This window comes from Heteronotia binoei, chromosome 4 (assembly GCF_032191835.1).
Source record: "Heteronotia binoei isolate CCM8104 ecotype False Entrance Well chromosome 4, APGP_CSIRO_Hbin_v1, whole genome shotgun sequence".
In the NCBI taxonomy this organism is placed as follows: Eukaryota; Metazoa; Chordata; class Lepidosauria; order Squamata; family Gekkonidae; genus Heteronotia; species Heteronotia binoei.
In genome coordinates this window covers 7,918,855-7,946,610 of record NC_083226.1, presented here as the reverse complement: position 1 = coordinate 7,946,610, position 27,756 = coordinate 7,918,855, and the positions used below count along the sequence as shown (strand labels likewise).

At 52.0% G+C, this 27,756-nt stretch overlaps 1 protein-coding gene across 2 annotated transcripts; it reads left to right on the top strand.

Moving 5' to 3' along the window:
- The first annotated feature begins 336 nt into the window (after positions 1 to 336).
- ATG4D (autophagy related 4D cysteine peptidase) lies at positions 337 to 27,489 on the top strand. 2 transcript variants are annotated; one of them, XM_060236744.1, is made up of 11 exons: positions 337 to 389; positions 3,707 to 4,010; positions 7,328 to 7,411; positions 8,213 to 8,386; positions 11,683 to 11,899; positions 16,180 to 16,244; positions 16,374 to 16,522; positions 17,924 to 18,002; positions 20,082 to 20,158; positions 20,400 to 20,519; positions 26,112 to 27,489. In XM_060236744.1, the coding sequence occupies exons 2-11, from the start codon at positions 3,788 to 3,790 to the stop codon at positions 26,283 to 26,285; spliced, it is 1,362 nt and encodes a 453-aa protein (XP_060092727.1). In that variant the 5' UTR covers positions 337 to 389; positions 3,707 to 3,787; the 3' UTR covers positions 26,286 to 27,489. The 2 variants fall into 2 exon arrangements, with proteins under 2 accessions (XP_060092727.1, XP_060092726.1); XM_060236743.1 differs by having other exon boundaries at positions 11,566 to 11,899.
- The last annotated feature ends 267 nt before the right edge of the window (positions 27,490 to 27,756 follow it).

The window sequence follows — 27,756 nt, the reverse complement described above, 5'->3', positions numbered from 1 at the left end:
TCTTCTTGCAGCCCAAGGGACTCTCCAGCGTCATCTCCAGCACCACAGCTCGAAAGCGTCTATTCTTTTGCACTCGGCCTTCCTCTGCTTCCTAATCTTAAACAGGTACAAACATGGCCCGGCCCGGCAAGGCCCGAGTCCTCTTGGCTACCGACAGAGCTGAACTCTGGGCCGCGTGCCTGAAGCGCGAGTTTGCACCCAGAACGGGAGTCTGCCGGGCCTTCCAGGGGGCCTCTACCGGTCGCCAGGCAACCAGGCTGTTCCGCGGCCTCCCCCCACCCCCGCCAGAATCTCCCGCGCAGGGGGCGGAGCGAAGAGTGGCCGGCGGTGACGTCACCGCCCGCCGGTCCCTCTCGTCTTCGCTTGGCGCGGCGCACTTCCGGCCAGAGGTAGTTCCCCTCGCTTCCGGGGGCCCAGGCGGGGGGGGGGGAAAGGGAGGGGAGGGGGCGCTTGCGGGGAGACCCACCCGGGTCCCACCCCGCCTGCGCACCACCCTGCGCCGCCCCCCGAGGAGCCGGCCATCCCGCCGCGGAAGGCCCTGCGCGTCCCCCGGGCTCCTCTTCCCCTCGCAGGCGGCGCTGCCAACCTCCAGGGCGGCCCTGGAGAGCTCCCGACATCACACCCGGATGCCCCTGGAGAAAATGGCTGCTTTGGAGGGCGGCCTGGTCCCCTGCGAGAAGGATCTGGGGGCTTTGGGGGTGGAGCCAGGAGCAAGGGTGGGACAAGCAGGATTGAACTCCCGAGGGAGCTCTGGCTCCTTTTAGATCCCTTCCCTCCATTGGCAATAAGGAAGAAGAAGAATTGCAGATTTATACCCCGCCCTTCAGAGCGGTTTGCAATCTCCTTTATCTTCTCCCCCCAAAACAGGCACCCTGTGAGGTGGGTGGGGCTGAGAGGGCTCTCACAGCAGCTGCCCTTTCAAGGACAGAGTCTCAGAGCGGCCTACAATCTCCTTTACCTTCCTCCTCCACAACAGACACCCTGTGAGGTGGGTGGGGCAGAGAGGGCTCTCACAGCAGCTGCCCTTTCAAGGACAACCTCTGCCAGAGCTCTGGCTGACCCAAGGCCATTCCAGCAGGTGCAAGTGGAGGAGTGGGGAATCAAACCCGGTTCTCCCAGATAAGAGTCTGCCCTTTCAAGGACAACCCTGTGAGAGCTATGGCTGACCCAAGGTCATTCCAGCAGGTGCAAGTGGAAGAGGGGGGAATCAAACCCAGTTCTCCCAGATAAGAGAGCTCTGGCTGACCCAAGGCCATTCCAGCAGGTGCAAGTGGAGGAGTGGGGAACCAAACCCAGTTCTCCCAGAGAAGATAGCTATGGCTGACCCAAGGCCATTCCAGCAGCTGCAAGTGGAGGAGTGGGGAACCAAACCCGGTTCTCCCAGATAAGAGTCTGCCCTTTCAAGGACAACCTCTGCCAGAGCTATGGCTGACCCATTCCAGCAGCTGCAAGTGGGGAATCAAACTTGGTTCTCTCAGATAAGAGTCCACGCACTTAACCACTGCACCAAACTGGCTCTCAGGATAGGGGCACCTTTTTTTACTCATAAAATTGGACCCCCTGGGTCCAATCCTTTGGAAACTTGTAGGGTATTTTGGGGGAGGGGCAGTGGATGCTATGCTGAAAGTTTGGTGCCTCTATCTCAACAAACAGCCCCCTCCCGAGCCCCAGATACCCACAGATCAATCTCCATAAGGAATAATGGAGTGCCCAACAGACATTTCCCTCCCCCCCTGCTTTCTGATGACCCTGAAGCGGGGGGGGGGGGAGGGCCTCCAAACCGGAGATCCCCTGCCCCTACCTGGGGATTGGCAACCCTAGGACATATTTCCCAACTGACTTATTCAAACAACTGATTGCGATGACAAATCTCCCCTCCTGTCGACGCTGTCATGATTGCTATTGTACTAGGAATATTCCTTGATCTTCCAAATCAAAATGAGGACGTTTTCATCTGGTTTTTAGAAAGACCCCCAAAGGGCAGACACCCAACAAAGAGGACATGTCCTGTAAAATGAGGACCTCTGGCACCCCCACTGTAAAACATTATACCTTCTCCAGCTGCCAGAAATTTCCAAAATGGGAACTAGCAACTCTTAACCGTCGCCTTGCTGTTTGCTGCTACTTGTCCTTGCCTGACTAGCATGGCAGCTGTTCTCTGTAAGAAGAACAGCTTCACGTTCTTTTTATCCAGGGCTGGCGAGAGCTAAACCTTAGAGGGGTAGTTGCATTAGTCTGATGCAGCTGAAGCATCGGGAGTTTGCGATGCCTTGAAAGACTAAAAGATTTACTGTGGCGTAGGTTTTTTTGCTCCTGCTTTGTCAGATGAATCAGAGTATCATAGAGTTGGAAGGGGCCATACAGGCCACCTAGTCCAGTGTTCAGTGCGGGATCAGCGTAGGCTGAGCATCCCTGACAAGTGTTTGTCCAGCTGCTTCTTAAAGACTGCCGGTGAGGCTCACTGCCTCCCGAGGTAGCTGATTCCACTGTTGAACAGCTCTTACTATATAAAAAAGTTTTTCCTAATAGCCAGTATCTTCCTGCCTTTAATTTAAACCCAGTATTGCAAGGTTTATAGGCAACTGCAGCTGCACACTCACATCCCAGAGATGCCCCAGTGAACAAAAGATGAAAGGATACTAAGCTCAAAAAGCAAACTTGACCAGTGACTGTTCACCCTTTGGCTTGATTTCCAAGGCAAGAGATTCCCAGAGGTCCTCTACGTGGCAGCTCTAGACTTCCTTAGTGGTGTCCCATCCAAGTAACTAACTTATAAGATCTGACCAGACTGGGCTAGCCTTAGCGATCCGGGAGAGCCAGTATGGTGTAGCGGTTAAATGTGCAGACTCTTATCTGGGAGAACTGGGTTTGATTCCCCCGCTCCTCCATTTGTGCCATAGCTATCGCAGGAGTTGTCCTTGAAAGGGCAGCTTCTGGGAGAGCTCTCTCAGCCCCACCCACCTTATAGGGTGTATGTTGTGTGGGGGGGGAAGGTAAAGGAGATTGTGAGCTGCTTTGAGATTCAGAGTATAGGACTGTATAAATCCAATATTTATCTTCAAGGCACTTATTGCAATACTGATGAAAATTAAATGTATTTATTTTCAAAATATTCCCCACCTTTGTCCAGACGATCAGGACATCTTACAAATGCAGCAAACTCTAGGCCTGGAGTGGCCAAACTGTGGCTCGGGAGCCACATGTGGCTCATTCATAAATATTGTGTGGCTTTCAAAGCCCCCACTGCCCCATTGTCTGGCTTGATGAAGGCATTTATCTCTCTATATCACTTTTCCAAGCCAGCTGGCAGCTTGGAGAATGCATTTAAAGTTGCTTTCTTTCCCTCCCCCCATCTGTTTGCCTCCCTCCTCCCCTCCCCCCTCCCTCGTCTGATGTTCATGTCTTGTGGCTCTCAGACATCTGATGTTTATACTATGTGGCTCTTATGTGAAGCAAGTTAGGCCACCCCTGCTGTAGGCCAAAGGCAGAATGGTCCCTGCTTATCAAATCTGCTTTTTGAGCTTAGTATCATCGGGGTATCTCCTGGATGTGAGCATGGAGCGGCAGTTATCTGTGCGGGTCCTTCATAGGGTTGAGAGCACTCGTGTGGGCCTTGGATGCATCTGAGGTCTCAGGCTTGCTGTGTTTCCTCGGCTGCTTTTGCCAGAGAGAGAGACTCTAATTCTTGTCTTTGATGGTTCTGCAGTTTTGCTTCCTTGGCAATGCACCCGGAGGTCTCACCCTGTCCGCCAGAGAGGACGCAGCCTGTACCGGTCCCAGATGTTAAATGAATTCTGTGTCGCCCGCCTCAGTGCAGTACTTGAGTCATGATGAGCTGCCCCACTCCGATGGGCAGCAGCGATTTGAGTCCAGGGCCAGCATCCGTGGGGAAAGCAGCTACAGGAGGCCCATTTCTGCAGCGGGCTCTGCGCATGGCCCGCACAACGAGCCGGATGAGGTGGACAAGATCAAATGCAAAGTCCTTTCTGTCTGGAACAAAGTGAAATATGGTGAGTGGGAGCCTTGCAGGGACTGACGGAGAAGCTACTGGTCCCCCTTCTCGGTGCATATTTTTTAAAATTTATTTTTATTAAAACATTTATATCTTACTTTCCCTTGTTCAAGGCAGCTGACAGTAATAGTTCAAAACATTTCCAGTTAAAACCGGAATAACAAATCTCAGCTCTCTCCCTACCTCTCCCCATAAAAGATGGCTGCCATTTCATTCCCCCCCCCCCCCAAAAAAAAGCGCCTAGTAAGCCTTGTAGCACTTCCTCAAGATTTCCCCTCTCCTCTTCAGGGAGCCCATTCCACAGAGCATAAGCCGTGATGGGAAAGGGCCAGACTCCAGTGCATGACAAGAAATATTTAAGGATTACAGTATGAAAGACCAAAATGGATGACAGACAGGTTGCCCTGATTTGGGGTGGGATGGCTGCCTGACAACTTTAGTTGGTGCACAGGGACATACAGAAGGCGATGGTCCTTCGCATCTGAGGATCAGGAAATATGGTCTTAAAGGACACACTTTCTGTGGGTCCTTTTAGGCCATAACCAGCACCTTCAGTTGAACTAGGAAACAGGCTGGCAGCAGCCAACATAGCTGCCCCAACGTGGGCAAGACGTGGCTAGCCTAACTCTTGATCTTCAGGAGGCTGCCACATTCTGGACCAGTTGTAGTCTCCAGGTTGTCTTCAAAGGCAGCCCCACATAGAGTGCATCACTGTAATCTCAGCCCATCGTTTAATCAGTGGTGTTTCCTACGGAAGAATCACAAAGAGAGTGTTCAGACTGAGTAACGTCCCATCCTTAAGTACCCAGGATGGTTAGTGTGCTTCCCTCCATCACTTTCTGTGTGTCCATATTCACCTTGCTGGCACTAAGATCTGAGAGGCTCTCCATGCGTCTGGGAGAAATCTAGCCTAGTCGTGATGCCTGAAATCTGCCTGAGTGCTTAAGGACAGAGCTCTACACGCCCAGGATTTTGTGGAAGCCGGAGCTGTGATTGCAGCTTATTTGTGTGGTGGGAAACAGGGATGGGTCTTATAAATATTGATTGTCTGACATAATAATATATTGCATGGCCTCAAGAGAACTTCCCCGTGGGTTTTCTTCTGGGTAGCAGATGACGCTTAAGTTAAGTGCAGTGTTCCCTCTACGCTGAGTTAGTGTGAGTTTTTTAGCCTCCGGCTCACACATTTTTGAACGTATGAAGCTGCCTTCTACTGAATCAGACCCTGGGTCCATCAAAGTCAGTATTGTCTTTGCAAACTGGCAGCGGCTCTCCAGGGTCTCAAGCTGAGGTTTTTCACACCTATTTGCCTGGACCCTTTTTAGTTGGAGATGCCGGGGATTGAACCTGGGACCTTCTGCTTACCAAGCAGATGCTCTACCACTGAGCCACAGCCCCATTCATGGCTCTCCAGGGTCTCAAGCTGAGGTTTTTCACACCTACTTGCCTGGACCCTTTTTAGTTGGAGATGCCGGGGATTGAACCTGGGACCTTCTGCTTCCCAAGCAGATGCTCTACCACTGAGCCACCATCCCTCCTACATATGAAGCTGCCTTCTACTGAATCAGACCCTTGTTCCATCAAAGTCAGTATTGTCTTCTCAGACTGGCAGCGGCTCTCCAGGGTCTCAAGCGGAGGCTTTTCACACCTATTTGCCTGGACCCTTTTTTGGGGGGGGGAGATGCCGGGGATTGAACCTGGGACCTTCTGCTTCCCAAGCAGATGCTCTACCACTGAGCCACCATCCATCCCTTTTTGTCTCGGCTCAGGAAAAATGGCCCCAGAGCAAACGGATTTATGCAGTAGCTCACAAACTTTCATACCAGTAACTCACAACTTTCATGCCAGTAGCTCACAAAGTAGAATTTTTGCTCACAAGACTCCACAGCTTAGAGGGAACATTTGTTTCAGTGCTTGTAATGCTTACTTTAAATTGCTTGTAAATTTGGTTATAACAGGTTTGTGTTAAACTGATTATCCGCCCCGCCCCCCCCCCCCCAATTTATTTTTATTCACGCTGGAAGAATGTGTTCCCCCAAAGTGCTGCCTTTGTGTTATTTCATCACAGGGGAGGGATGGTGGCTCAGTGGTAGAGCATCTGCTTGGGAAGCAGGAGGTCCCAGGTTCAATCCCTGGCATCTCCAAAAAAGGGTCCAGGCAAAGAGGCGTGAAAAACCTCAGCTTGAGACCCTGGAGAGCCGCTGCCAGTCTGAGGAGACAATACTGACTTTGATGGACCAAGGGTCTGATTCAGTAGAAGGCAGCTTCATATGTTCATAATCTTGGGGGAGGGACAGTGGCTCAGTGGTAGAGCATCTGCTTGGGAAGCAGAAGGTCCCAGGTTCAATCCCCGGCATCTCCAAAAAAGGGTCCAGGCAAAGAGGTGTGAAAAACCTCAGCTTGAGACCCTGGAGAGCAGGGGAGGGACGGTGGCTCAGTGGTAGAGCATCTGCTTGGCAAGCAGAAGGTCCCAGGTTGAATCCCCGGCATCTCCAAAAAAGGGTCCAGGCAAAGAGGCGTGAAAAACCTCAGCTGAGACCCTGGAGAGCCATTGCCAGTCTGAGAAGACAATACTGACTTTGATGGACCCAGGGTCTGATTCAGTAGAAGGCAGCTTCGTATGTTCATCTCCTGTTCCATCTAAAGGAGTTTCAGGAGGATGGGCGGGAACAAGATTAAATCTCCTTTTTTGACTTAGCCAGAAGGATCACTACTTACCCATTCACTCCACTTCACCTGAGGCAGGAAGTTAATAAAGAATGCACTTCATAAAAGCACTAGTGCATAGACTCCTGCTGAAGAGGGTGTTGTCTGGTGGCTGGTGTTAATGTGGAGTCCAGTGAACAATGTCTGAGGAGTGAACATATGAACATACGAAGCTGCCTTATACCGAATCAGACCCTGGGTCCATCAAAGTCAGTCTTGTCTTCTCAGACTGGCAGCGGCTCTCCAGGGTCTCAAGCGGAGGTTTTTCACACCTATTTGCCTGGACCCTTTTTGGGAGATGCCGGGGATTGAACCTGAGACCTTCTGCTTCCCAAGCAGATGCTCTACCACTGAGCCACCGTCCCTCCCCAAGTGTGTCTTCTGTTGCGTGATTAGTGGAGCAGGTTATGTGCTGTTTGGCATATTTCTGTATAGTATGAAGTGGGGATTGGTGGTTGAGGGAAGACACCGCTTTGGACACTGGGAACTACTTAGATTTGCACCCTGACCCCAGAAGGGGAGTGGAGGCCCACTCCTTTAAGCCTGATGAAATTCCACTTTCTGGTTTCTAAGCAAAACCGGACCCTTTTGATTCCTTTCTTCCTCCAGGTTGGACAGTCAAGAGCAAAACCAATTTCAGCAAGCTCTCCCCAGTCTACCTTTTTGGCTACATCTACCACTTTGACCGAGAGGGTGAGTAGCTTAGATTTGCAAAGTAGTTTCTCCTGGTAGGTTTTGTTTCAGGGCTTGCACCATCTGTCCCCCTACCCATTTGGGGGGCTGCAGACCCTCAATCCAGGGCAGCACAGTTTCCCAAGAAGCTTCCTATCGATTCTGAAGACCAAGGGCAAGAGGGGTCCCTTTGTACTGGGCTTTGCTCTTCTCTTTTCTTCCTTGCCTGTAGTCTGCTGTTTGCATAACAGGAGCCAAGGAGGTATTTCCACATGGGCTGTGCCAGACGCTTTTTTTCTGATCTGAGTCTTCGGATTCTTTTTCATTTCTCATTAGTTTGTTTTACCGTTTACTGAATGTGAGTTTTCTTGGCCAAACTACAAGGGGGTGTCTTCCCTGCTAATATCTGGGGATTTATGGAGCATGTTTGGCTACCTGAAGTTACAGGTGTGAGTGGACATCTCACTTGCTTTTTGGGCCAACCAAAGTAGCCTGTCTGGTGGGTGCACAAGAGAGGGCCTTTTCGGTGGCAGCCCCACAATTATGGAACAACCTCCCAAGGGAGATGTGCTTGGCCTCCTCGCTTTTGACCTTCAGGAGGTAATTGAAGATAGTTTTCTGTAGGATGGCAGTTGACTAATTTTTTTGTTTTATTTACTGGCAGTTCTTATTGAGATTTTAAATGGCGGTCTTTTAGGTGTCTTTTTATTAACATTGTTGTATTTACATTATAAGCTACCTTAAGTTCTGCAAGGGTAGAAAGTTGCTGCCAGATGTTCTGAATAAAGGAAATGCCTGACGTGGCTGGATTTCCCCTCGCAGAGGATGTGGAGCGTTTCCAGAGGGACTTTGCTTCCTGCATCTGGCTGACTTACCGGAGGGAGTTTCAGCAGCTGGAGGGCACAACGTGGACCACGGACTGCGGCTGGGGCTGCATGCTGCGCAGCGGGCAGATGCTTCTGGCCCGGGGCCTCCTTGTCCATTTCCTTGGTAGAGGTGAGAGAGCACCGCAGACAGTGCCGGGTCAAACCCTGTGAGGCCCCTGGGCAGTCTTGGGGGGTCCCTTGCGAATTATCTCAGAGCCTGCGCGTCTGCCCCACCGCCCGTGGCCCCCACTGCAGCCTGCAGGCACCTTCTCCAAAGCCCCTTTGACTAAGCTGCGGGGGAGAGGCAGAGAGAGGCAAACTTGGCAGCGACGCCAGCAGCAGGCACACCAGGCAAATTGGGCAAAGAGTGGCTCCGTTGCTGGCTGGGAGGGCTGCAAGCAAGGGGAAAACTGGGGGGAAAGCTGGCCCAGGGCCTCTAAAGGCATGGGGGCTCATAGGCCAGTGCCACCAGGGCCACGGGTGGTGGGGCAGACGCGCAGACTCTGAGATAATTCGCAAGGGCCCCCCCCCCAAGATTTTGACTGCGCGATTGCAATTAAAAAGGCCCATGCCATGCTGGGAATTATTAGGAAGGGAATGGAAAACAAATCAGCCAGTATCATAATGCCTCTGTATAAATCGATGGTGCGGTCTCATTTGGAGTACTGTGTGCAATTCTGGTCACCGCACCTCAAAAAAGATATTATAGCATTGGAGAAAGTGCAGAAAAGAGCAACTAGAATGATTAAAGGGCTGGAACACTTTCGCTATGAAGAAAGGTTGAAACGCTTGGGGCTCTTTAGCTTGGAGAAACGTCGACTGAGGGGTGACATGATAGAGGTTTACAAGATAATGCATGGGATGGAGAAGGTAGAGAAAGAAGTCCTTTTCTCCCTTTCTCACAATACAAGAACTCGTGGGCACTCAATGAAATTGCTGAGCAGTCAGGTTAAAACGGATAAAAGGATGTCCTTCTTCACCCAAAGGGTGATTAACATGTGGAATTCACTGCCACAGGAGGTGGTGGCGGCTACAAGCATAGCCAGCTTCAAGAGGGGGTTAGATAAATATATGGAGCAGAGGTCCATCAGTGGCTATTAGCCACAGTGTGTGTGTATATAATTTTTTTTGGCCACTGTGTGACACAGAGTGTTGGACTAGATGGGCCACTGGCCTGATCCAACAGGGCTTCTCTTATGTTCTTATGTGACACAGAGTGTTGGACTGGATGGGCCACTGGCCTGATCCAACATGGCTTTTCTTATGTTCTTATGTGACACAGAGTGTTGGACTAGAGGGGCCATTGGCCTGATCTAACATGGCTTCTCTTATGTTCTTATGACTGCCCAGGGGCCTCACAGGGCCTAATTGTTAATCCGGCTCTGACCCCAGAGAAGCAGAGTTGTGCTTCTCTGCTCCCTCTCAGAGTAACTAAACTCAGTTTATCAATGTAGGTATCTGAGGCCTCCCTTGGGATTGTACGTGGGCAGCCGCAGAGATCTGGGTCAACTGCCTCTCTTCCCCATTACACTTGCTGAGGTGGCATCAGGGCTGAGTCTGACTTTTGGGGGGCCATTGGCACAGAGTGCCCACTACCAGGCCTTGCCCACCCACGTGCCTGTATTTCCTTGTGCATCATTCTTCCACTACCTGCAGTCTCAGCGGCCCATTCTGGCTGTGTGCATTTTGCTCAATGATGCCAGGTGGCGAGAGCAGCTAGGATTGCCGGAGGGAGTTTCAGCAGCTGGAACACCAACACCAACACTTGGCATACCACCCCGAGGCCCTTCTCCAGCAGCCCTGGGCAGCACATGCAGCAGGGAATATGGGTAACAAAGCACTTGCAAGCAGCACAAGGGGGTGCATGCGGGTACGGGAGGAGGAGGAACATCAGTGGTGGGCTGCACTGGCAGCTGCCCCACCACATGGTATCCTGACGCCGGCCTTGTGTGGCATTCACATTTCTGCTGGAGCCATCTGGAAACCATTTCTACGGAGTATTGAGTAGTGCAAGGTTGATTCCACTTACAGGATTTTGTCATCAGGGGCTGCTGCTATTAGCTAGTTTGGGCCAATGAGGAGACCTTCAAGTTGTCTCTTGGCGTCTTTTGTGCTTGTGAGTGTCTCTGAAGCACGTGCTGCAGGGCTGAACGGCCTGCTCTTCTTTCTTCTGAGGCTGAGAGCGGTGTTCCCTCTAAGCGTTGTGAGCAAAAATTCTACTTTGTGAGCTACTGGCATGAAAGTTGTGCGCTAGTGGCATGAAAGTTGTGCGCTAGTGGCATGAAAGTTGTGCGCTGCTGGCATGAAAGTTGTGAGCTGCTGGCATGAAAGTTGTGCGCTAGTGGCATGAAAGTTGTGCGCTGCTGGCATGAAAGTTGTGCGCTGCTGGCATGAAAGTTGTGCGCTGCTGGCATGAAAGTTGTGCGCTGCTGGCATGAAAGTTGTGCGCTGCTGGCATGAAAGTTGTGCGCTGCTGGCATGAAAGTTGTGCGCTGCTGGCATGAAAGTTGTGCGCTACTGGCATGAAAGTTGTGCGCTACTGGCATGAAAGTTGTGCGCTGCTGGCATGAAAGTTGTGCGCTACTGGCATGAAAGTTGTGCGCTACTGGCATGAAAGTTGTGCGCTACTGGCATGAAAGTTGTGCGCTGCTGGCATGAAAGTTGTGCGCTGCTGGCATGAAAGTTGTGCGCTGCTGGCATGAAAGTTGTGCGCTGCTGGCATGAAAGTTGTGCACTGCTGGCATGAAAGTTGTGCGCTGCTGGCATGAAAGTTGTGCGCTGCTGGCATGAAAGTTGTGCGCTGCTGGCATGAAAGTTGTGCGCTGCTGGCATGAAAGTTGTGAGCTACTGGCATGAAAGTTGTGAGCTACTGGCATGAAAGTTGTGCGCTGCTGGCATGAAAGTTGTGCGCTAGTGGCATGAAAGTTGTGCGCTAGTGGCATGAAAGTTGTGAGCTACTGGCATGAAAGTTGTGCGCTGCTGGCATGAAAGTTGTGCGCTGCTGGCATGAAAGTTGTGCGCTACTGGCATGAAAGTTGTGAGCTACTGGCATGAAAGTTGTGAGCTACTGGCATTAAAGTTGTGCGCTACTGGCATGAAAGTTGTGAGCTACTGGCATGAAAGTTGTGTGCTACTGGCATGAAAGTTGTGAGCTACGGCATAAATTAGTGTGCTCTGGGGTCATCCTTCCTGAGCTAAGGCAAAAATGTGCGAGCTGGAGACTAAAAATCTGTGAACTGGCTCACGCTAACTCAGCTTAGAGGGAACACCGGCTGAGAGACCGCATCTTGCTCTTGTCTCACTCTTCAGACTGGACCTGGCCGGATGTCTTGCTCACCAGTTGCTTGGCAGAGATGGAGCCCGGGAAAAGCTCCTCCTTGCCGCACCCCAGCACTGCCCACTTGCCTCAGATGCCCCCCCTCCCAGCCAGTGAGAGCAGGGCCCCCTTGGAGGTCTGGGCCCTTCCACGCCACCGCAGCCCTGACGGATTGGAGAAGGAGCGCTGTCACCGCAAGATTCTCTCATGGTTCGCAGATAGGCCAGAAGCACCTTTTGGGATCCATCGTCTTGTCGATCTCGGGCGCAGCTCAGGAAAGAAAGCGGGGGACTGGTACGGACCTTCCATCACAGCCCACATTGTGAGGTGAGCGGGTGCATGGCATGGGAGGAAGCCGTTTGTGTCCCCGGAAAGGAGGAGATAGTTCATTTGGAGTTGCAGAACACATCCTCTAGGCGAATGAGGACAGGGATGCATCTGCAACTCCGCTTCAGGGACTTCTTTTGAAGTCTTTTACCATCTCGGTGTGTCTTTGCAGAGTACTGCCTGGTTGCTTTCGAGCACAGGTTAGGCCAAGGTGCCAAGGATGTTCAGCATGGGGAGTGCCTTGATAGTGAGGCCAAGAAAAGCCACTACATATGAAGCTGCTTTTTACAAAATCAGACCTTTTGGTCTATCAGGTTCGTTATTGTTTACTCAGACTGGCAGCAGCTCTCCAGGGACTCACACAGTGACCTTTCACATAATCTACTGTCTGATCCTTTTAGAATAATAGAATCAAAGAATCATAGAGTTGGAAGGGACCTCCAGGGTCATCTAGTCCAGCCTCCTGCTCAATGCATGAAATTCACAAACACTTCCCCCTAAATTCACAGGATCTTCATTACTGTCAGATGGCCATCTAGCCTCTGTTTAAAAACCTCCAAGGAAGGAGAGCCCACCACCTCCCGAGGAGGAAGCCTGTTCCACTGAGGAACCGCTCTAACGGTCAGGAGTTACAGAGTTGGAAGGGACCTCCAGGGTCATCTAGTCCAACCCCCTGCACAATGCAGGAAACTCACAAACCCCTCCCCCTAAATTCACAGGATCCTCATTGCTGTCAGACGGCCATCCAGCCTCTGTTGAAAAACCTCCAAGGAAGGAGAGCCCACCACCTCCTGAGGAAGCCTGTTCCACTGAGGAACTGCTCTGTCAGGAATCCTAGAGTTGGAAGGGACCTCCAGGGTCATCTAGTCCAGCCTCCTGCTCAATGCATGAAATTCACAAACACTTCCCCCTAAATTCACAGCATCTTCACTGCTGTCAGATGGCCATCTGGCCTCTGTTTAAAAACCTCCAAGGAAGGAGAGCCCACCACCTCCTGAGGGAGTCTGTTCTACTGAGGAACCGCTCTAACGGTCAGGAAGCTCTTCCTAATGTTGAGCCGGAAACTCTTTTGATTTAATTTCAACCCACTGGTTCTGGTCCTACCTTCCAGGGCCACAGAAAACAATTCCACCCCATCCTCTAGATGACAGCCCTTCAAGTACTTGAAGATGGTGATCATATCACCTCTCAGCCGCCTCCTCTCCAGGATAAACATCCCCAGCTCCTTCAACCTTTCCTCATAGGACTTGGTCTCCAGACCCCTCACCATCTTCGTCGCCCTCCTCTGGACCCATTCCAGCTTGTCTGTATCTTTCTTGAACTGGAGATGCCGGGGATTGAACCTGGGACCTTCTGGGTGTTAAGCAGATGCTTCACTTCTGAGCTGTTTCCCTTTCCCTATATGATGCAGCAACAACTCCTTAGCATCAGTTTGGGCTGGGCCCTGGTACTTTGAGGCCTGCCTTTGCGCAAGAACCTGTTCTGTACAGAGTGAGACCAACCCTGGGATGTTTGAAGTAGCACAAAGAATTGCAGTTGCTCATTGCTGAATAATCATAACCACAGGTATCTGGACCAACAAAGGAGGATTTCCTAGTTGGCGGACTCCCAGTGTTTTAGGAATGCACTGCAATCTGAACACACCGTTAAAATTGTCCCAAATACGTGTTGGCACAAAGCAACCTTTTTGAGCCTGTGGACTCCTTTGGAACTTTTAAGGGTGGTGAGTACCATGCCAGAATGGCTGCCATGGGTCCTGGAGAGAAACCCAAAATGGCTTCCACAGGAGGCATGGCTGAGCAGACCACCTTTCTCCTCAGTTTGGTGTAGGGGTTAAGTGTGCAGACTCTTATCTGGAAGAACAGGGTTTGATTCCCCACTCCTCCACTTGCACCTGCTGGAATGGCCTTGGGTCAGCCAGAGCTCTGGCAGGAGTTGTCCTTGAAAGGGCAGCTCCTAGGAGAGCTCTCTCAGCCCCACCTACCTCACAGGGAGTCTGTTGTGGGGGAGGAAGGGAAAGGAGATTGTAGGCCATTCTGAGACTTTGTCCTTGAAAGGCAGCTTCTGTCAGAGCTCTCTCAGCCCCACCTACCTCACAGGGAGTCTGTTGTGGGGGTGGAAGGGAAAGGAGATTGTAGGCCACTCTGAGACTTTGTCCTTGAAAGGGCAGCTTCTGTCAGAGCTCTCTCAGCCCCACCTACCTCACAGGGAGTCTGTTGTGGGGGAGGAAGGGAAAGGAGATTGTAGGCCACTCTGAGACTTTGTCCTTGAAAGGCAGCTTCTGTCAGAGCTCTCTCAGCCCCACCTACCTCACATGGAGTCTGTTGTGGGGGAGGAAAATAAAAGAGATTGTAAGCTGCTCTGAGACTTTGTCCTTGAAAAGGCAGCTTCTGTCAGAGCACTCTCAGCCCCACCTACCTCACAGGGAGTCTGTTGTGGGGGAGGAAAATAAAAGAGATTGTAAGCTGCTATGAGACCATTCCAGCAGGAGCAAGTGGAGGAGTGGGGAATCAAACCCAGTTCTCCTGGATAATAGCCTGCGCACTTAACCACTACACCAAACTGGCTCTCAGGGCAGCTTCGTGTGTTCAATATTGAAATGTATCTCTTTGCAAACAGATGGACTCTCTTCTCTTTAATGTTGTGAGGTGTGGAAGATGAGGGGGTTGGGAGGGAAGGTGTGCCTGGCATCTTTTTGTTCTTACCTGGTAGGGGCAGCCGGATTTAGCTAACGGATTAGTCCCACTCTCGGCACCAGAGGCACGCCCAACACTGTGCCTTCTCTAGCTTTTGAGTTCTTAGCATCAGAATAGCCAACTGTTCCCCTTTCAGAGCTCATGTCGCTTCCAGGACTTGCCTGTGTTTGATGGTTGTGGAGATAAATACATTCTCGGAACTGTACCTTTTTCTGAGCAGTGCGATGTGATACATTGCAGCTAACACAATCACAGTTGCATCATTGTGGCCTTGCTTAAAGTATTCCGTCCAAATGGCGTGTGCTGAACTGCGCACCTTCATTCCCTTGCAGGAGAACATTGCAATTAAAATTCCCTAAATAAAATAGGGTCCCTCTCCTCTCCAGCTGCTACAGGAGTTCAGTCCCCACCCTTCTTGCACCACAAAACAGGCAACCGACTTTTCTTTTCCTGTGAATTTAGGGGGAGGTACTTGTGAGTTTCCTGCATGGTGCAGGGGGTTGGAATAGATCAGGGGTCCCCAGCCTGTGGACCAGGACCATTCCATGGCCTGTTAGCAACCGGGCCGTAAGTTATATAATTATTTCATTATATATTACAATATTGTAATAATAATAACAGTAAGAAGACGACTGCAGATTTATACCCTGCCTTTCTCTCTGAATCAGAGTCTCAGAGCGGCTCACAATCTCCTTTATCTTCTCCCCCCACAACAGACACCCTGTGAGGTGGGTGGGGCGGAGAGAGAAGCTGCCCTTTCAAGGACAGCTGTGTGAGAGAGGGACGGTGGCTTAGGGAGGGACGGTGGCTCAGTGGTAGAGCATCTGCTTGGTAAGCAGAAGGTCCCAAGTTCAATCCCCGGCATCTCCAAAAAAGGGTCCAGGCAAATAGGTGTGAAAAACCTCAGCTTGAGACCCTGGAGAGCCGCTGCCAGTCTGAGAAGACAAGACTGACTTTGATGGACCAAGGGTCTGATTCAGTAGAAGGCAGCTTCATATGTTCATATGTTTGGGGAGGGACGGTGGCTCAGTGGTAGAGCATCTGCTTGGGAAGCAGAAGGTCCCAGGTTCAATCCCCGGCATCTCCAGAAAAGAGTCCAGGCAAATAGGTGTGAAAAACCTCAGCTTGAGACCCTGGAGAGCCGCTGCCAGTCTGAGAAGACAAGACTGACTTTGATGGACTGAGGGTCTGATTCAGCAGAAGGCAGCTGAATGTTCATATGAGAGCTTTGGCTGCTGCAAGTGGAGGAGTGGGGAATCAAATCCGGTTCTCCCAGATAAGAGTCCACACATTTAACCACCACACCAAAATAAAGTGCACAATTGTATCATCCTGAAACCATCCCCCCTCCCCCCAGTCCTTGGAAAAATGGTCTTCCACAAAACCGGTCCCTGGTGCCATAAAGTTGGGGGACAGCTAGGCTAGAGGTCCCTTCCAACTCTATGATTCTATGAACTGGTCTCTTCTCTTTCACATGGATTTGCGTTCCTTGCCTGGAGAGTGGGCCTGGCTGGGGGGTGGGGGAAGCAGCAAAGCAGGTGAGAGTGTGTCCCAGTGAAATCCGTCTTCTCTCCCCCCCTGCAGGAAAGCAGTGGATTGCTGTTCAGAAGCAGGAAACGTGGTTGTGTACGTGTCTCAGGACTGCACAGGTAACAGGGACAGGTGGGCTGGCCAGGTCCTGTGGCTCACGGATCAGCCGGGGAGGTCATGTGGGTGGCAACGGACCGCATTCCCGGAGGCCCACAATCGTGTCCTCTTTTCTGGCGCCCATCCTGCAGTGTACAAGGGGGATGTGGCCAAGCTGGCCAGCAGGAGCGAAGGGAGGGCCACGTGGGACCCCTGCGCAGAGTGGAAGGCGGTCATCATCCTGGTGCCCATGCGGCTGGGCGGAGAAAGCCTCAACCCTGCCTATGTGGACTGTGTTAAGGTAATGGACGGGGCATGTTGTGGGGCTCTGTGGCACACGTGGGCACCTCTCCCTGGGGACTGAGACCAGTGCTTTCTCCTGGTCTTGAGATAGGCCCTCGTCAGGGGTCCCCAGTGCAGTGCTTGTGGGCACCATGGTGCCCTCTGACACCCTTCCTGGTGCTTGCCGTGTGTTTTCTGAAAGGAGGAACGGCCGGGTGGGGCGTCTGCAGATTAAAAGGCATCCTTTTAAAAAGGGCCTCCACCTGAAATATCAACTGTTACTATTAGAGCTATGTATAATTTCACTCCCTGACATTTTTCAGTCCTTCTGTGGCAGCCGTATTGTAATTGAGCCCACCACCTTGTCTCAGAATTCTAAAGGTGCCCACAGGTTCAAAAAGTTTGGGGATCCCTGGCCCAGAGAATAGGAGAGAAGAAGATGACATTGGATTTATATCCCGCTCTATACCCTGAATCTCAATCTCCTTTACCTCCCCACCCCACAACAGATACCCTGTGAGCAGAGAGAGCTTTTTTACAGCAGCTGCCCTTTCAAGGACAGCTCTGCAAGAGCTCTGGCTGACCCAAAGCCATTCCAGCAGCTGCAAGTGGAGGAGTGGGGAATCAAACCCGGTTCTCCCAGATAAGAGAGCTATGGCTGACCCAAGGCCATTCCAGCAGCTGCAAGTGGAGGAATGGGGAATCAAACCCGGTTCTCCCAGATAAGAGAGCTATGGCTGACCCAAGGCCATTCCAGCAGCTGCAAGTGGAGGAATGGGGAATCAAACCCGGTTCTCCCAGATAAGAGTTCGCAGACTTAACCACTACACCAAACTGGCATAGAGAGTAGGTGGTGCCTTTTTAGAGAGAGTGGGTGGTGCCTTTTTACCTTTGCATGACGGAAGAGAGGGTGGAGAATCAGGAGTGTTCTCTGTGTGGGAGAGAGAGTTTCTCGGGATCCTCTTTGCTCTGTAACAAGTGCCCAGTTGAAACACAGCAACCTGAAACACAGCGGTTTGGGAACAGCAGTGAATGAAACGTGGTTAGCCACCAGTTTTGCGGCCCCCTGGAGAATGCACACTAGCTTGATCTCCTCAGAGCTCAAGCTAAGCAGAGTCAGCCCCGGTTGGATGGGTGACCGCCGAGGAAGTCCAAGGTCGCCACACCAGAGGGCGGCAATCGGGAACCACCGCTGACCATCTTGTCTTGAAAACCCTGTAGCTGTGAGTTGCCAGCTTTTCCCACCGCACCGGAGTTTCCTTTCCCATAACATGGTTCTTGTCCCGCACAATATGTTCGGAGGCTGGGCACCCAATGGCAGCCTCCAAGACACCATTTGGGGGTCCAAGCAAAGCAGAAGAAATGTGTCGGGTCTGTGTTTAATTCCTGAAAGGCCCACCTGTATCTCCTTGCCACACAGGAGCTTCTGAGGCTGACTTTCTGCATTGGGATCATCGGTGGAAAGCCGAGGCATTCTCTCTATTTCGTAGGATATCAAGGTACTGATCCCCAGAGCAGCAGGCCTCACTGCTGACCCAGCAATCTCTGATCTCCCCAACTTCACCCCTCCCTGTAGTGTTGGGTAGCTGCTTGCATCCTTGCCTCTTTCAAGAGGTGGGTGGATCTGAGTCATGGCAGGCACCCAGCTGATGTGCACACACACAAAAAATCCTGTAAAGCGATGCTGGTCTTAGTTGCACAACCAAAAACGTGTTTAATCTGTCGTCCTAAATATGCCATACTCTGTGCACATACACTTTGGTGTGCATATGTTTTATACAGGCGTACATCGTGCACATTGCTAAACAGGGCGCAGTGGCAAAGCCTGCGTGGTGTGCAGAAGATCCCAGGTTCAGTCCCTGGCATCTTCCGCTAAAAGGATCAGGTGGTAGGTGGTGTGAGAGAATTCAGCCTGAGTCCCTGGGAGCTGCTAGGGGACATATGAACATATGAAGCTGACTTATACTGAATCAGACCCTAGGTCCAGCAAAGTCAGTATTGTCTACTTAGACTGGCGGCGGCTCTCCAGGGTATCAAGCTGAGGTTTTTCACACCTATTTGCCTGGACCCTTTTTAGTTGGAGATGCCGGGGATTGAACCTGGGACCTTCTGCTTACCAAGCAGATGCCGTACCACTGAGCCACCGTCCCTCCCCAAAAAGAAGACTGAAGACTGCAGATTTATACCCTGCCCTTCTCTTTGAATCTCAGAGTGGTCACAATCTCCTTTACCTCCCCACCCCCACAACGGACACCCTGTGAGGTGGGTGGGGCTGAGAGAGCTCTCCCAGAAGCTGCCCTTTCAAGGACAACTCTGCGAGAGCTCTGGCTGACCCAAGGCCATTCCAGCAGGTGCAAGCGGAGGAGTGGGGAATCAAACCCGGTTCTCCCAGATAAGAGTCCGCACACTTCACCACTTCACCAAACTGGCTCAGGGAGGGCCATGGCTCAGTGGTAGAACATCTGTTTGGAATGCCGATGGTCCCAGGTTCAACCCTCAGCTCTCCAGCTGAAAAGGCCAAGTGGTGGGTGATGTGGATAACCTCTACCTGGGATCGTGGAGCACTGCTGCCAGTCAGAGTAGACAGCCTCACTGTGACCAGGGACCTGATAATCCGTCTCTTCTAAGACCACATGGCCCAGGGGTCTTAGTGGATCATACGCTGAACATGAGTCAACAGTGTGATGCGGTGGCTAAAAAGGCAAATGCAGTTTTGGGCTACACCAACAGAAGTATAGTTTCCAGATCACGTGAAGTGATGGTATCGCTTTACTCTGCTCGGGTAAGATCTCACCTGGAGTATTGTGTTCAGCTTTGGGCACCACATTTTAAGGAGGATATACACAAGCTGGAACGGGTCCAGAAGAGGGCGACAAAGATGGTGAGGGGTCTGGAGACCGAGTCCTGTGAAGAAAGATTGAAGGAGATGGGCATGTTTAGCCTGGAGAGGAGGTGACTAAGAGGTGATAGGATCACCATCTTCAAGTACTTGAAGGACTGTCATATAGAAGATGGTGTGGAATTGTTTTCTGTGGCCCCGGAAGGTAGGACCAGAACCAGTGGGTTGAAATTAAATCAAAAGAGTTTCCGGCTCAACATTAGGAAGAACTTTCTGACCGTTAGAGCGGTTCCTCAGTGGAACAGGCTTCCTCGGGAGGTGGTGGGCTCTCCTTCCTTGGCGGTTTTGAAACAGAGGCTAGATGTCCATGACAGCAGTGCTGATCCTGTGAATTTAGGGGGAGGTGTTTGTGAGTTTCCTGCATTGTGCAGGGGGTTGGACTAGATGACCCTGGGGGATCCCTTCCAGCTCTTTGATTCTATGAACACTGGTTTGAGCACCTTGCCTGAGAACAGAACGGTGGCCACCTGGTAGTAGCTATTTAGGGTTATAGCCTTAATCGGTTTTCTGAAATCCACATTAAAAAGTTATTCTAAAACTTGGCGCAAAAGGCCATTTTGTATCAGCGAAATCATAAAGCGAAAAAAAAATCCTACTGAGGATTGAGTTGGGTGTGGCTTTGGTGCCTTCCAGCACGTGCACAGCTGTGTCCTTTACTTCCCCATCCCTTGTCTTCCAGATGACTTTCTCCTGTACTTGGACCCTCACTATTGCCAGCCCTTTGTGGACACCACCCAGGAGAACTTCCCTGTGGAGGTGAGGATCTCTCAACATTTCTTTAAGCTTTTGGATTGTTCTTACAAAGGCCTCATCCCCTCTGCCCTGTTGTTGAACCTCCAGAGGGACTGGCTGGCCCCTGTGTGACACAGGATGCCGGGCTGAATGGACCACTGGTCTCATCCAACAGGGCTCTTCTGGTGTTCTTAATGCCCTTCTCAAATCTTGAGTAGCTTTTGTGGCGGGGGCATCACCCTTTCTTACTTCACCTCTCCCCTAGTCCTTCCACTGCAGCTTCCCTCGGAAAACAGCATTCAGCAAGATGGATCCCAGCTGCACGATTGGCTTCTATGTCCGCCACAGTGGAGAGTTTGAGCAACTCTGCTTGAAGCTGACTCAGGTGAGGCATCCTGTGTTTTCCCAGAGGCATTCTGTAGGGGGGGGGCGGGCGGGCGGACTTGCACCAACCGTCTGCGTTCTCCTTCAAGTGAATGCGCGGGTTTGACTCAGCTGCACCCTTGAGGGGCTTAGGTGAAAGGCTGTGTTAGCAGAATTCCAGTTTTCATTTTTGAAAATTGGAGTTGAGGGTTTGGGAAAAGAGGATTAGGCTTTGTGTAAACCAAGGGTCCCCAGACTTTTTGAGCCTGCAGGTACCTTTGGAATTCTGAGATAGCCGCCGGCTCGCTCATTTGGCAAACTAAGCAGTTCCCTAGGGTGCCAGGAGGCGGGGCAACGAATTGGGCTCCTCCCTCTCCTGGTGCCCATGGCAAACGCCTAGTTTGCCTGCCTCTCCCCCCCCCCCACCTGTGCCGCCACCCACGCCCTCACTTGTGCTTTGCTCCCCCCCGCCAGTGCAATTGGAGGAGTGCGCCAAGGCTGGTCCTTACCGGCTTCTATGCAGCTGGCGCGGCTTCTAATCCTTTGAAGAGCCCGCAAGAGGAGACTTCACTCCTCCTCACTTCCGGTTCCGGGAAGGTGGGGGAGTGAAGTCTCCTCCCGCGGGCTCTTCAAAGGGTAAGATGCCGCACCAGCCGCATAGAAGCCGGTAAGGACCAGCCTCGGGGAGGGGGGTGGGTGAAGGGAGGGAGGGCGGCAGCAGCAGTGGGTGGTGATGGAGCGCCACGCGCCCTCGGGCCGGCGTTGGACATAGCATGGTGGGCCAAGCCGTAAAATGACTGCCTCAAGATAACAGCCTAAGCTTACCTTCACTTACAAAGTGGAGCTCCTTGGGCTGTGGCAGCAGCTGCTCTGGAAGCAGTGTTTTTTTTAAAAAAAATCTGCACAGCCAGTCAGAAGCCTTGCTGGGCAAAAGCCCCACCTTCCTCAGAACCAGGGCTTTTTTTGTAGAAGGAACTCCTTTGCATATTAGGCCACATTCCCCCCCCCCCACCCCCAATCGTCCAAGAGCTTACAGTAGACCCTGCAAGAAGAGCCCTGTAAGCTCCAGGAGGATTGGCTACATCAGGGGGGTGGGGCCTAATGTTGCAAAGGAGTTCATGTTACAAAAAAAGCCCTGCTCAGAACCCTTCATAGGGCACCCAGGAGAAGGTTGGAGGGTGCCCTGACATGCATGAGCACCAGGGTGGGGACTCCTTGTTCAAACAATTCAGGAAATTTTAAAAGATGGGGAAGGAGAGGGATGTGGCAAATTAAGGACAACTTGCATGTATTGACTGCCTGATCAGCAGTTGAGTTCCTTCAGAATCCTTGGGTGCAAATAGGAAGCCGTGTTGGTCTGATAGAACAAAATAGGAGTCAATTGTTATGGATGTGAAGATCTTGGGGGGGGGGGGCTGCGAAAATTCAGGAAAATTTTTGAAGAGCTCTGGGGAGGGAGGGGGACCCTCATCTGAATTATTGTTATTCTAAATTCATTATTATTGTTTTTCCTTCTAATTATTCCTTCTAATTATTTATTCATTCTAAATATATAGTGTAAAGAAGTTAGAGGACTTTATTAATTTTTAGCGTGAGAAAACAGAAATTTGGGAGAATTTAGAGGAAAACTTGCATGATTTTCCCCCCTTTTAGAAAGAGTGAAATTAAATACAAATGACATTCAGAACGTTTACTATGAAAAATGTTATATAAGGTGATCTGCAGCATTAGATCAGAGTAAATCTTACAAATGCTGTAGACATATGCAACATTTTGAAGATTTTTTTTGTTTAAATAATGATGGCAGCCATTAATATGCTTCAAGTACATTATTAAAGAGATCAGTGTTTTCATTTTTATTACTAACTTAGCTGCCAATGTGATGATAGTCCTACCGGTTGGGACTGTATGATTGTTGTCCTAATAATATGCTTTCTTTTGTTAAAATTAGGATTTGTTTTCTCCCTTCAAATTCCCCCCTCCCGCCTCTCAGATGGCAGAAAATTAGGATACCTGTGCTACAGTAGTGTAGGGTGCAACAGTTTCTTCCCAAAGAACTGGATTCTTGGAAATTTCTCCTACAGGAGACATTTTTCCTTTGAAATTCTGTTAATATGCCCAGTACTACAGTTTTATATGCTAAATTAGAAATTATTGATTTTGTGCTGTTAGATCAGTAAAATAAGTTTTAGGTTTGGTAGGAAAGTAAGCACTACAGATACTTCCGTTTTTCAACTGCTTCAAAATTTCTGGAAATTTTACGTCTCTGATTCCGTGCTGTTCACTCCCGGTTCACAACAAAGACCGTTGGGGACTCAGCTGCTAGCCTCTCCCCATTGCAAAAACTGTCTTTTTCTTCCTGCCCTCTGCTTCAGGGGTGCCTGTCCTCTTTCAGCCTTTGAGCACCTTTGGCATTCTGACATGACATGGCAGAGACAGGCACAAAATAGCTGCCATGGCTTCCCTTCAAGCGCACACTGATAATCCGGATGCTGCCAAAGCAGTGTGTTTAAAAATCTGTACGGCCAATCAGAAATCTTGCTGGTCAAAAAACTCACCTGGTTCTGCTCACTTTCTAAAAACACTTGGTGGCTACCAGGAAAGGTGTTGGTGGGCACCGTGGTGCCTACAGGCACTGTGCCAGGGATCCCTGCTCTGCTTCATTTTTTAAATCAGTCCGTTAAAGCAGGGGTCCCCAACCCCTGGGCCGGGGACCAGTGCCGGGCCGCGGCCTGTTTGAAATGGACGGCAGAGCCTCACTGCTCCCCCCCCCCCCCGTGGCGGCTCCTCTTCCCCCCGTTTTTACCATTTTAAGGCCTGGGAAGGGAAGGAGGCAAGGGCAGCATTGCTTGCTGCTGTTGCTGCAGTTTCCCCGCCTGTCAGCAGGGTTGGGGGTCAGTCAGGGAGGTGCTTCATGGCCTTTTCCCCGGCCTTAAAATGGAGAAAACGGGGGAGGAGGTGGCTGCGAGGCTGGACGAGGGGGGGGCGATGAAGGAGGGAGTAGGAAATGGGGGAGGAAAACGGGAGAGGAGGCGGTGGCGAGGCTGCGCGGGGGGCGAAGGTGGGAGGAGGAAAATGGGAGGAGGCGGTGGCGAGGCTGCATGGGGGGGCGAAGGTGGGAGGAGGAAAATGGGAGGAGGAGGAGGTGAGGCTGCACGGGGGGCGAAGGAGGGAGGAGGAAAATGGGAGGAGGAGGAGGTGAGGCTGCACGGGGGGGCGAAGGTGGGAGGAGGAAAATGGGAGGAGGAGGAGGTGAGGCTGCACGGGGGGCGAAGGAGGGAGGAGGAAAATGGGAGGAGGAGGAGGTGAGGCTGCACGGGGGGCGAAGGAGGGAGGAGGAAAATGGGAGGAGGAGGAGGTGAGGCTGCACGGGGGGGCGAAGGTGGGAGGAGGAAAATGGGAGGAGGAGGAGGTGAGGCTGCACGGGGGGCGAAGGAGGGAGGAGGAAAATGGGAGGAGGAGGAGGTGAGGCTGCACGGGGGGGCGAAGGTGGGAGGAGGAAAATGGGAGGAGGAGGAGGTGAGGCTGCACGGGGGGCGAAGGAGGGAGGAGGAAAATGGGAGGAGGAGGAGGTGAGGCTGCACGGGGGGCGAAGGTGGGAGGAGGAAAATGGGAGGAGGAGGAGGTGAGGCTGCACGGGGGGCGAAGGAGGGAGGAGGAAAATGGGAGGAGGAGGAGGTGAGGCTGCATGGGGGGGCGAAGGTGGGAGGAGGAAAATGGGAGGAGGAGGAGGTGAGGCTGCACGGGGGGCGAAGGAGGGAGGAGGAAAATGGGAGGAGGAGGAGGTGAGGCTGCACGGGGGGGCGAAGGTGGGAGGAGGAAAATGGGAGGAGGAGGTGAGGCTGCACGGGGGGCGAAGGAGGGAGGAGGAAAATGGGAGGAGGAGGAGGTGAGGCTGCACGGGGGGGCGAAGGTGGGAGGAGGAAAATGGGAGGAGGTGAGGCTGCACGGGGGGCGAAGGAGGGAGGAGGAAAATGGGAGGAGGAGGAGGTGAGGCTGCACGGGGGGGCGAAGGTGGGAGGAGGAAAATGGGAGGAGGAGGAGGTGAGGCTGCACGGGGGGGCGAAGGAGGGAGGAGGAAAATGGGAGGAGGAGGAGGTGAGGCTGCACGGGGGGGCGAAGGAGGGAGGAGGAAAATGGGAGGAGGAGGAGGTGAGGCTGCACGGGGGGGCGAAGGTGGGAGGAGGAAAATGGGAGGAGGAGGTGAGGCTGCACGGGGGGCGAAGGAGGGAGGAGGAAAATGGGAGGAGGAGGAGGTGAGGCTGCACGGGGGGCGAAGGAGGGAGGAGGAAAATGGGAGGAGGAGGAGGTGAGGCTGCACGGGGGGGCGAAGGTGGGAGGAGGAAAATGGGAGGAGGAGGAGGTGAGGCTGCACGGGGGGCGAAGGAGGGAGGAGGAAACGCCGCAGGGGGAGGCCGAATTGGGTGCCCTCACCCTGCTGGCCCTGGGGCCGCGGTTGGCAGGCCGGCCCTGGGGCTGGTCCCCAGGGCCAAAAAAGGTTGGGGACCACTGATGTAAATCATAGATCAGTGTAAAGTTTGTACTGAGCTTACTTTGTTACAGTAAGATAAGACCGGGTCCTCAACCCCAGGCCACAGACCGGTACCAGTCTGTCCTTAACCGCCCCCCTGCATAGGCTCCCCCCCCCCCCCGCAGTGCCGACTCCTCCTCCTCCCTCTGTTTTTACAATATGAAGGCTGGGGAAGGGGCTGTGAAGCGCCTTCCGGGCTCTGTAAAGGCCGACCCCTCCCCTAGTGAGCACCTGATCAGCGGGAAACCGCAGCAGCAGTGACCAGCGGCCGCTGAAAAAGCCACAAAGCCTGCTCAGGAAGGAAGTGGGAAGGAGGCAAGGGCAGTGTGGCGGTTTTGCACGGTTTCCCTGTCGATCAGCTGATCGGCAGGGGAGCTGGCCTTTACAGAGCCCGGAAGGCGCTTCACAGCCTCTTTCCCAGTGTTAATATTCTAAAACGGAGGGAGGAGGAGGAGGTGTGGGGGGGGGCAGGGCGGTGAGGCCAAATTCGGTGCCCCCACCCTGCTGGCCCTGGGGCCAGGGTGGGCCAGCAAGCCCTGGGACTGGTCCCTGGGGCCAAAAAGGTTGGGGGCCACTGCATTAAAGGACATGTCATCGTATCCCATAGCTGTTACCATTACTCCAAAGTCTTTAGTGAGGCATTTTGTCAATACCTTTTAGAAGTTTCAAGTACACATTTACCAGATACTCCTGCCTGCACGCTGGTTGACCCTCTCAAAGAGACCCTCCCTGCCTCTGTTTCCCAATGCAAATAACGGGCCAGTTTGGTGTAGTGGTTAAGTGTGCGGACTCTTATCTGGGAGAACCGGGTTTGATTCCCCACTCCTCCACTTGCAGCTGCTGGAATGGCCTTGGGTCAGCCATAGCTCTCGCAGGAGTTGTCCTTGAAAGGAACAGCTTCTGGGAGAGCTCTCTCAGCCGCACCCACCTCACAGGGTTTCTGTTATTGGGGGGAGAGGAAGGTAAAGGAGTTTGTGAGCTGCTCTGAGACTCTGAGGTTCAGAATATAGGGTGGGATATAAATCCAGTATCTAAACCCAATATCTTCTTGTGCCAATCGATCCTTTCATTTGCCCGCTACAGGTCCTGAACTCTGCGGCCATTAAAGAGAAGTACCCCATGTTCTCAGTGGTGGAGGGCTGTTCCCAGGCGTACGGCCTGGATGAACATTCCTCCCAGCAGACGTTGCAAACCCAACGATGCGCCAAGCGGGACAGGGTGAAAAAGCCCACCGTGGAGGAATTTGTCATCTTATGATTGCCAGACAGGCAGTCCTTACATCGCGGACTTATTTATTATTATTTATATAGCGCGTTTGGGCCGGCTCCGTCCCTTTGCAGCTGAGAAGGGGACTCCCGAGTCATCCCCATAGGGGACTCTGCTGCTTTAACCTCCTCATGCTGCAAGCGAGAGGGTCTTCGTGACCAAAGATGGGCCACTGCTAGGGAAGAAAAGGTCAGTCACACTGGAGTCCGTCCATAGCACTGAAATTGGCTGTCTGCATCAAGAGCGCAGACACGTTAGAACTGGGAAGCTGAAGACTACTGAGGAGTAAAGTGAAGGTGAGATGGTTATAAGTTGGGTTTATTTAAAAAAAAAAGAAGTTTGTCAACTTTGCTGACATTCTGGTCCTGAACTTGGGATCAAGCCAACCCTTTGGTTTGCGGCTCTTCTCTCCACGTTAAAATTTCTTCGCCCTCCTTCTCATTCTGTCACTTCTCCTCATCAGTCCTGGATTTGCTTTCCTAGGCTGCCTCACGAGGGGAGAGGAAGCATTTGTCCTCTTCACACAGCAGGGGTGAATCCGTAGCCACGTCACTGAAGGAAGAAGAGATCGCTGTGGGGAATGCTTTGGGTGGCCTCCCCGGGATTAAGGTAGACCTCTCCCCTTGCCCCACCTTCCTTTTATTCAAATCCTCTCACAATCTTGGGCACACTATGGTAATCCCTGTATACACAACCCCTCAACGTGCTGACACAGAGAGAGAAAGAGAGGGCATGAGCACATTGTCTCCGCCCCCTGTCTCCACCCGGGCAATGTGGACACCTGCGTCTGCTCTGTCCCCATGTTGGATATGTCGCTTTCTGAATCCTGCCGAGTATGGGGAGGAACTGTACATGAGGTCACTCCCTCCAAGTGGAAACGGCGGATTCACAAGCTGGTGGTCGGGGCATATGCTCATGCCCCATTTGTCCTTTTCGTATGTTCAGTCAATGTGTGGAGGGAGGATTCATGTCCAAAGGGCTAGTGACATCTTGGAACTTGAAGAAGCAGACGTAACTTGAGTGCCGTCATCTGCCATGTCAGCTCATACTTTGCATAACTCATTCGTTCCAATCGCCCGTGGGCTCGATGTGTGGATTTACTCTGTTGACAATTCAGAAACTTCTCTACCATTTCCTTCGGAGACAGCACCTCTTTCTGGATGTGTTTTGGTCAATAAATGATCATTTGGGTGCATCATTGTGCAGTTGTGTGTTTACCTGAGCTAGTCATACAGTTTATTTACATAAATAAATAGTTGTTTGTCCGAGAGGGGTCTGCAGCTCATCTCATCCACTCCACATGCTTGGCAGTCTGCCAAGTAGTTATGACAAATAAGGGGACATTTGTAGGCCACAGCTAGAGAGGAGTATGCAAACCTCCTGCCCTCTTTATATTTCTTGCAAATTCCTCTTGGCATTTCAGAGTAAAAAATTTTGCCCCGGGATGGGTAGTCCAGATCTG